Source organism: Myotis davidii, unplaced genomic scaffold (genome assembly GCF_000327345.1).
Source record: "Myotis davidii unplaced genomic scaffold, ASM32734v1 scaffold68, whole genome shotgun sequence".
Taxonomy (NCBI): Eukaryota; Metazoa; Chordata; class Mammalia; order Chiroptera; family Vespertilionidae; genus Myotis; species Myotis davidii.
In genome coordinates, this window is record NW_006300376.1 from 437,302 (window position 1) to 446,090 (window position 8,789).

General features: G+C 59.1%; 1 protein-coding gene and 1 long non-coding RNA gene across 4 annotated transcripts in view; one reads left to right on the plus strand and one right to left on the minus strand.

The window, feature by feature from the left end:
* The first annotated feature begins 892 nt into the window (after window positions 1-892).
* MICAL1 (microtubule associated monooxygenase, calponin and LIM domain containing 1) overlaps window positions 893-8,789 on the plus strand; it is a 9,595-nt gene continuing 1,698 nt past the window's right edge. For 2 of the 3 annotated variants that reach the window (XM_015572759.1, XM_015572760.1), the window contains exons 1-19: window positions 984-1,323; window positions 1,419-1,626; window positions 1,887-1,991; window positions 2,317-2,421; window positions 2,532-2,687; window positions 3,294-3,394; window positions 4,112-4,369; window positions 4,597-4,712; window positions 4,904-5,030; window positions 5,179-5,260; window positions 5,839-5,986; window positions 6,439-6,629; window positions 6,819-6,907; window positions 6,994-7,035; window positions 7,269-7,349; window positions 7,456-7,612; window positions 7,920-7,996; window positions 8,261-8,519; window positions 8,650-8,747. In XM_015572759.1, coding sequence (XP_015428245.1) covers window positions 1,066-1,323; window positions 1,419-1,626; window positions 1,887-1,991; window positions 2,317-2,421; window positions 2,532-2,687; window positions 3,294-3,394; window positions 4,112-4,369; window positions 4,597-4,712; window positions 4,904-5,030; window positions 5,179-5,260; window positions 5,839-5,986; window positions 6,439-6,629; window positions 6,819-6,907; window positions 6,994-7,035; window positions 7,269-7,349; window positions 7,456-7,612; window positions 7,920-7,996; window positions 8,261-8,519; window positions 8,650-8,747 — 2,658 coding nt within the window. In that variant the 5' untranslated portion in view covers window positions 984-1,065. Of the gene's footprint in view, window positions 1,324-1,418; window positions 1,627-1,886; window positions 1,992-2,316; window positions 2,422-2,531; window positions 2,688-3,293; window positions 3,395-4,111; window positions 4,370-4,596; window positions 4,713-4,903; window positions 5,031-5,178; window positions 5,261-5,838; window positions 5,987-6,438; window positions 6,630-6,818; window positions 6,908-6,993; window positions 7,036-7,268; window positions 7,350-7,455; window positions 7,613-7,919; window positions 7,997-8,260; window positions 8,520-8,649; window positions 8,748-8,789 lie in introns of all 3 variants that reach the window. The other variant, XM_006777195.2, reaches the window with a different exon arrangement.
* Window positions 1,186-8,789, minus strand: part of LOC107185211 — an 8,346-nt gene continuing 742 nt past the window's right edge. Inside the window, exons 2-3 of the long non-coding RNA XR_001516135.1 lie at window positions 5,826-5,829; window positions 1,186-1,197 (exon numbers count right to left, since the gene is read on the minus strand). This is a non-coding gene — a long non-coding RNA (uncharacterized LOC107185211). The remainder of the gene's footprint in view (window positions 1,198-5,825; window positions 5,830-8,789) is intronic.

Genomic DNA, 8,789 nt, shown 5'->3' on the forward strand with positions numbered 1-8,789 from the left:
TCGATCCATCCCGGGGAACTGCGCCCATCGAGGCCACGCACCTCTCCCCACTCCCCCAGCGGCAACCCCATTCTCCGTGCCCCCCCCTTCCTCCAGGCCCCAGCGTGAGAAAGCCCCCTGGTCACTCCTCAGTGTGCGTGGGGGCCCGAGCCAGGGAAGGGGGACAAAGGGAGGCCTTGTTTGGGGAAATTCCTAGGAGAGCACGCCTGAGCCCACAGGGGATGGGGCGGGTCTTGGATGGGGGTGGGAGGAAGCTGGGAGGGGGAACCAGGCTGCTGTGGCCCCCACTCCGCCCTGGAGGCCCACTGGAGAAGACAGGTCTCACAGGGGAAGTGTCTTTGACCACAGTGAGTCAGAAGTACACCCGTGCTCCCTCACCCAGTCAGTGGTGACAGGCAACATCCTCCCTCTGTTGGTTGGGGCCTTTTGGGTGGAGGGAAGTGGAACCTTCGCCCTTACAGACGCCTCTGCCCTCCCTCAGGAGGGAATCACCCGTGCTAAGGAGAAAAACTTTGCCCCTGGTGTCAGGCACACCCACACCCACGTGGCACTGAGGCCATCAGGGTCACCTGGCACCGGGAGGCGTGGGTTAAAGTGGGGGAGTATGTGTGCCCAGCAGCTGGGGTTGCAGGTGTGTGGTCTGCCCCACAAGGAAATCGCTCCTGGCTAACACGCCCTGTCCATGTCTGAGAAATGTCCCGACACTCCGCTTTCTGCCTGGTGGACCCCAGGGATGGAGCAGGGCTTGGAGATCCCTGGTCAGGGGCCACTGAGCTGGTGGCTCCTTCGCCTCTTGTGTGCCATCTGTGCACAGGACTGCTGATTTTTCATTGCCAAATTTGGCCGCTTTCACTTGGAAGGGAGAGCAGCTGTCTATAGCGCAGACTGGGAGTGGGCTGGGGGAGAGAAGCAGAGCCAATCAGGGGAGGACCTGGCCTGCTTTCCTCTCCTCCCCTGCCCTTCCCCTTCCTCCTTTTTCTAGCCTCCCCTCCTTCTCTTCTCTCCTCTCCAGCATCCTCTACTTCTGTCCAGCTCCTCCCTTCCCTGAGGGATCCAGGGGCCTCCATGGCCTCACCCACGTCCACCAACCCAGCACATGCCCACTTTGAGAGTTTCCTGCAGGCCCAGCTGTGTCAGAATGTGCTGAGCAGTTTCCAGGGGCTATGCCAGGCCCTGGAGCTGGAGCCTGGTGGGGGGCTGCCCCAGTACCAAAAGATGAAGGCTCAGCTCAACTACTGGAGCGCCAAGTCGTTGTGGGCCAAGCTGGACAAGCGAGCAAGCCATCCCGTCTACCAGCAGGGCCAGGCCTGCGCCAACACGAAGGTGAATACGTGGTGCCTGGGATGGGGCTTGCAGAGTGGGGACAGTTAGAGGAGGGAGATGGGATGCTACGCCCACACTGTCTTGTGTGTTCACAGTGCCTGGTGGTGGGCGCTGGTCCTTGTGGTCTGCGGGCTGCTGTGGAGCTGGCGCTGCTGGGGGCCCGCGTGGTACTGGTGGAAAAGCGCACCAAGTTCTCTCGCCACAATGTGCTCCACCTCTGGCCGTTCACCATCCACGACCTTCGGGCACTCGGTGCCAAGAAGTTCTATGGGCGCTTCTGCACGGGCACCCTGGACCACATCAGTGAGTGACACCTGGCGGCCTGCATGGGCTGTGAGCCTGCGTTAGAGACAGCCCTGTAGGGCTCTGCTGGGCCAGCCAAGAGGCAGAGTGGACAAGATTCAGTTCATCTGGGTGACCTTCAGGACTCAGGTCCTTTATCTGTAAAATGGGCAGTTGGATGGCGTGATCTTTAAGACTTCCAGCTCTGACCAGGCGCAGACTGGTGCCTGGGGAGGCTCTGTGGTCCTGGGTCCCTGTTCCTAATGTCCTCTCCCTTCTAGGCATCCGGCAGCTTCAGCTGCTTTTGTTGAAAGTGGCATTACTGCTGGGAGTGGAAATTCACTGGGGCGTCGCTTTCACTGGCCTCCATCCCCCTCCCAAAAAGGGTAAGTACTTCTCTGCTCCGGAGAACCGCCTTCTGCCAAGGACATCTTGGCATGTGGAAGAAATAGTGAGTCTCCCTTTCTAATAGTGTGGCCTTGTGCCAACTGCTCAGAGCCTCACTCTGAGCATCTGTAAAATGGGAGTAGTATTCCCTTCCCTCCCTACTTTCCATGGGAAGTTGTAAAGGTATTTTGACAATGTATCATTGCTTTCTAAACCATAAAGCCCTTTAACACATTTATTTAATGATGTCACTGGCTTGTCCTGGGAATATAGGGGCCCCTTCAGATCCCCACACCTTTGTGCCTCTCACACCCTTTGCCTTAGGGAGTGGCTGGCGTGCCCAGCTCCAGCCCAATCCCCCTGCTCAGCTGGCCAGCTATGAATTTGATGTCCTCATCTCTGCTGCTGGAGGTAAATTCGTTCCGGAAGGTGAGTGAGCCCTTTCCTAGAAGTCGTCAGCATCTTGAGCTTCTCCTGGGCCTTCCTAGGCTGTTACACCCCTCATCGTCCTGCCACTGCGTTCCTGCCCCCACCTCTAGGCTTTACAGTACGAGAAATGCGTGGCAAACTGGCTATTGGCATCACAGTCAACTTTGTGAACAGGCGCACCGTGGAAGAGACACAGGTGCCCGAGATCAGTGGTGTGGCCAGAATCTACAACCAGAGCTTCTTCCAGAGCCTGCTCAAAGCCACAGGTCAGGGCCCCTCTCTGTCATGGGTGGGGGGTCCCTCTCCTTGCCTGACTGTGGGCTGGCTCCCGCTTCTCCTGCCCGCCCAGACCTGTCCTCAGTCCAAGGATTCTTGGCAGCAAAGAATCGGTGCCCCTGGGAGATTCAGCAGGCACAGCCCCGCTTTGCTATCCAGCATGACAGGCCTTGGAAATCTCTCACAGAATGGGTGGGATTTTGCTTGGCGCTGTCTTATATATGCTTTAATATATAAGCGATGTAAATTCAAAATGAAATTGGCACTTCAAGAAGATGCCCCATGTTTATTTTGGTTTGGCACTGCCACACCCCATGGGGCGTGCACACCCTAGTTCAAGAAGCCAGGCTGTCATCCAGAAGCATGTGCCCACGTGTTGCAGGTCTCCCAGCTGCTGCCCCACCCACGTTCTCTTTGCTCCATGCCCTCCGGCCTCCCGGGCCTGGGACAGATGGTCTGTTGTGCCATCAGAACTCATGGGCTCCTGTGTGGGGGGCACCCACTGGAGTCAGAGAGGTGGGGCATGGCTCCAGTGTTTGGAGAGGCGACATATAAAAGGAGGAGACACATATCCTGCCCCCTGCCCTGCCCCCCAGGCATTGATCTGGAAAACATTGTATACTACAAGGACGACACACACTACTTTGTGATGACAGCCAAGAAGCAGTGCCTGCTGCGTCTGGGGGTCCTACATCAGGTGAGGCCAGGCCCAACTAGGAAGGGGCTAGGTGTGGGCCCTGGGAGTTGGAGGCCAGGCCGGGACATAGCCTGCCCTACCCTCCACCCCTAGCATGGAGAGAGCCTGTTCTGTCTCTGGCCTGACCTTTCCTCCACCTTAACGAGCTCCTCTCCCCTGGGATTGCTGGTAATCTGAATCCTACTCTGGGCTAAACCCCTGACACCAGCCACAGGACTACAGCTGTCAGCTCCCTGAGGGCAGGGGCTCTGTCTCTGCCTCTTTTGTTTGCTGGTTATTCCCAGTACCTAGAATGGTGCCTGGGCTGTGTACGTGCCCAATAAGTATTTGCTGAAAGAAATAATCGAGCACCTATAATATGCTAGGTACTGTGTTGAGAGCTTTATATGCATTGCATTTTCTCACCTAATTCCCACGAGGATTTGAGAAGTTAGGTGTATTATTTCTAAATGATGGAAAACTGAGAGTCTCAGAAATTCAGTGACTTGTCCAAAGCAAGTGTATGATATAGCAGCAACGGTTCTGGGCTCAGGAGCAGGGTGAGTGCTGTGGGAGGGGCTTGAGCCTGGGAGGCAGGACACTCATGCTGGGCCCGGCTCAGCCTTCAGCTGCTGTGCAGTTCGGGGAAGCCCTTCTTGGGGCCTGAGTGTGTACCTTCTACACTCAAGGGGACAGGGCTGCCCAGCTGACGTCGGTTCTGATCTGCTGGCCTTGCAGGACTGGCCAGAGACCGAGCGGCTGCTGAGCAGTGCCAACGTGGTGCCTGAGGCTCTGCAGCGCTTTGCCCGGGCAGCTGCTGAGTTCGCCACCCAGGGCAAGCTCGGGAAGCTGGAGTTTGCCCGAGACGCCCGAGGGAGGCCTGATGTCTCTGCTTTTGACTTCACGAGCATGATGCGGGCAGATAGCTCTGCTCGCGTGCAGGAGAAGCATGGTGCCCGCCTGCTGCTGGGGCTGGTGGGGGACTGCCTGGTGGAGGTGAGGAGTCAGGGTTCCCTGAGTGGGGGAGGAGGAGGGGCTTAATGGTGCTTAGAGAGACAGAGACTCCTTTAAAGGAGGCACAGGGGTTCCATGGTTGAGTGGGGGGGAGGGGGGGGAAGTTTGCCTGTTGTGGGAGGATCCCCCTCTCTAATGACCTGGGGAGCATCTGGGCTTGGACACTCCTGTGGGACTCTGAGCTGCTTCCTATCCTTCTGACCCTGCAGCCCTTCTGGCCCCTGGGCACTGGAGTGGCCCGGGGCTTCCTGGCAGCCTTTGATGCCGCCTGGATGGTGAAGCGGTGGGCAGAGGGCGCTGGGCCCCTAGAAGTGTTGGCAGAGCGGTGAGGCCTGAGTTAGGGGGTGGGGCAGGAAAGGGCTAGCCATAGGATGGGGGTGGGGGCCTGGGGGGACGTTGGTGGAGGGAGGGGAGTGTTGGGTGAATAGATGGGGGCCTGGACAAAGAGAGGGGTGCTTGCTGATGGGTGCACTCTGACTCATGTCCCTGCCCCCCCCTTTACCGCTCCCACCCCAGCGAGAGCCTGTACCAGCTCCTCTCACAGACATCCCCGGAGAACATGCACCGCAACTTGGCCCAGTATGGGCTGGACCCAGCCACGCGCTACCCCAACCTGAACCTCCAGGCCGTATCCTGCAATCAGGTCAGCATCCCTGGCACCCTCACCAGACTTCCCGGGGGGGCCCCTCCTCCAGGGCAGGCCTTTCCTCCAGACCTGCGCAGTCCTACCCCATAGTTGGCCCTACCCCAGGGGGGTCCGCCTGCCTTGAGACCTGAAATGGCTGCCGTAGGTGCGAGACCTGTATGACGTGATGGCCAAGGAGCCCGGGCCCAGGAAGAAGGACAGCACCGACGCGGGGAAGCCTGACAGTGGTAAGCAGGCCTTCCTCCCGGGCATGTCCAAAATCTTTACCGGCCAGCGAGGCTAAGCACCACTTATAGAACAGCTGCCCCCTCAGCCCGGAGCAGGCACTGGAGCACTGATGGTGGGCAGGTTTGGGGTGTCTGGAGAGTGGAGGGAGGGGCAGTGGAGCCCTCAGCAGCAGCTGTTGGCCAGTGTGTGGAAGTTTTCACCTCAACCACTACTTCCACAGCAGCTGAATGGCTGCCATGCTGCCCTGTGCTCGGCTGCTCTGCCTGACCGCTCCCAGCCTTGCAGACTTCAGCTCACCTTTTCTTGAGCCTCTGGGCCTCCCTTGCTCCTCAGTTCATAGCCTGCTGCCGTCCATGTGGCTAGCAGTGATCGCCCCTTATCCATGCCCTCACTTTATTCCAGAAAAGCGTTGTTGTTTGTTATGGGAAAGTTGGGTTGAAGGAGGTACTGCTGATGGTGTCAGGTTGGTGCCCTAGTAGGGGCGGGACCCTGCCTCCCTCTTCCTACCAACTACACCCTAGCAGCGGGCTCTCTGCGAGACCAGGGGCCTTGGGCACAGCACACCCTCCTCTCCCAGGGTCAGCGGGCACACAGGAGGAACTGCTACGCTGGTGCCAGGAGCAGACGGCTGGCTATCCTGGTGTCCGTGTCACCAACCTTTCTTCCTCCTGGGCCGATGGGCTGGCTCTGTGTGCCCTGGTGAACCGACTGCGGCCTGGCCTGCTGTGAGTTGCAAATGAGGCTCAGGGGTCCCTGGCAGACCACACCTCTCCTTCACACCTCTGCCCCTCCTCTACTTCAGGCAGTGTGGAGTGGTGGGCAGATCACTGTGCGGGAGTTAGCACACCCAGTTGAGTCCCAGCGCCACCACTTGCCCAAGTCACTTCCCCTCCCCAGGGGTAGTATTCCTGCCTGAATCTGCTTGCCCTCCTGCCTGAGAATCTTATAAGAATCAAATGCATTCAACAGGGGCAGCTCTGTGAGTGGTAGAGATCCCCAAGCCAGAGGTTGTCCTGGGATCGTGGTGGTGGCGGCAGTATAGCACAGAAAAGAATAACCCTTCCGCCTTCTGCCTTTACACTCCCCCAGCCCTTCCCACTGTCCCTATACCCACCATCTCCCCCTCTGATGGGGCCAGGTTCTGGTCTCCCATTGGCTTCTCTCCTGATACCCACAGGGAACCCTCAGAGCTGCAGGGAGTTGGGGCTCTGGAAGCGACTGGCTGGGCGCTGAAGATGGCAGAACATGAACTGGGCATCACACCCGTGTTGTCCGCACAGGCAGTGGTGGCAGGAAGTGACCCACTGGGCCTCATCGCCTACCTCAGCCACTTTCACAGTGCCTTCAAAAGCACAGGCCACAGCCCAGGTGAACTGGAGGGTGGGACGAGGAGGGGTGTGTGTGTGTGTGTGTGAGAGAGAGAGAGAGAGAGAGAGAGAGGAGGATGCCTTCTGAGGGACAGCCTGGGAGAGGTGTCCCTTTGGGCTGGACTGTGGTTGGTCTATTCTGGGGGCACAGTATGGCCCATCTACCCTTATACCCCGACTCTCCCTGCAGGCCCCGCCAGCCAAGGCGCCCTGGGGACCTCCAGTGCTGTACTGTTCCTTGGCAAACTGCAGAGGACCCTGCAACGGACCCGGGCCCAGGTGGTCTGGGCAGTGGTTCCCAGTGGGGGTCACTGGGGTGATGGGGGAAGGGGAGAGCCCCATGCTGAGTGTAGGACTTGTTACAGGAAAACGGGGAGGATGCAGGTGGCAAGAAGCCACGCCTGGAGGTAAATACATGCAAGGGCTGGATAGTCCCGTCCTATGTACCGGTCCCTTTCCCGGGACACTTCCCCATGTTCTGTGCCCCCATGTATTGCTCCCCCCGCCCACCCCTCTGTAGTCTCCCTTCCTAGTCTCCCTTCCCTTCCCTTCCAGCCCTTCCTATTCATCTGCACACATCCACTCCCCAGCTGATCCTGCCTCTACCTCTACCTCCCGGCCTGAACACTTACCTCTTTAGGTAGAGGCCGAGTCCCCCAGTAATGAGGAGCCACCTGTCCCAGAGGCTGGTGTACCCCTGACACCCCCCTCACACCAGGAGGTGAGAATGGGGCCCTGCCTGCAGGCAGAGGCTTGGGGTCAGGGAGGGGGTTTCAGGGATAGGGGAGAGCTTTCCAGCTGACCCTGTGGCACGGGGCTGGGTGCAGGCTGGTGGCGAGGACCTGTGTGCACTTTGTGGGGAACGCCTCTATATCCTGGAACGCCTGTGTGCCGACGGCCGTTTCTACCACCGGAGCTGCTTCTGCTGCCATGTCTGTGAGGCCACACTGTGGCCAGGTAGCTACGGACAGCACCCAGGAGATGGTGAGTGGGCCCAGGAGGCCCCGAGAGGGACTTTGGGCATGGCCTGCCTGGAGGCAAGGAGTTGGAAGGTGGAGGGGAATTGGCGTGCTGGGCATGAGGTGGAAACAGCCTCAAGATGGCACTTGGTTCCCCTGAGCTCATATCTCTGTCTCCTCCAAAGCCCCAAATGTGGGGTTCTAAGGAACCAGGAGGCTAACGGAAGTTCACCTGCAAACCCAGAGCCCTGTCACCCCACTCCCTGATAAATGGAGCCTCTGGCCATGTGCTGCCTCTATCTGAAGCCTCTCCCCCTCTCTGCCCTCCCCAGGACATTTCTACTGCCTCCAGCACCTGCCCCAGCCACGTCACACAGAGGAGGGCAATGACAGGGGCCCCGGGAGTCAGGTAAAAGCTGAGTGCGTGCTGGGGGCGGGAACATAACAGCGTTGCATTCAGCCCAGAGGACTTTGCCGGGGGTAACTGAATGTTCCCCACTAGAATGTAGGTAGGGATCTCTGTTGTTTCACTTACTGCTGCAGCCAAGTATTCAGGGCACTGGCAGACACTGTCCAGTAAATGAATGAATTCCAGGGCCGACATCTGTCTAAAGGGGTAGCCTCAACCCTGCACTGGGCAGGTCACTGACCAGACCACACGGTGCTTTTCTAGGACCTCCCCATGCCATCCGGCCCCTCGATTCCCGTGGCCCCCCAGGAGGGGGCCAGTTCTGTCCCAAGCCCCAAGCAGCCCCCCCGTCGGCCGATCCGCCTCTCCAGCCCAGAACGCGAGAGGTTGTCCTCCCTTAATTTGACCCCTGACCCGGAAATGGAGCCTCCACCCAAGCCCCCCCGCAGCTGCTCTGCCTTGGCCCGCCAGGCCCTGGAGGGCAGCTTCCTGGGATGGGGAGTGCCAATCCAGAGCCCCCAAGGTAACTGCTCTGGCCGGAGGTGCTGACCCAGGGTGGGGATGGGCAGGTGGTGCTGGGATTCCTGGAGGGGCATGCTGGGGAAGCGAAAGGGAGATTGGGGACCCCGGGTCATGTCTACTTCTCTGCTCAGTTCTTATGGCCATGGAGGAGGAAGAAGGGAGCCCCTCCTCCAGTGAAGAGGAAGAGGAGGAAAAGGAAGACGTGGCTTTGGACTCAGACATGGAACAGGTGCGTGGAAGAAACCTGGCCCTGTTCTGCCCACGCCGTCCC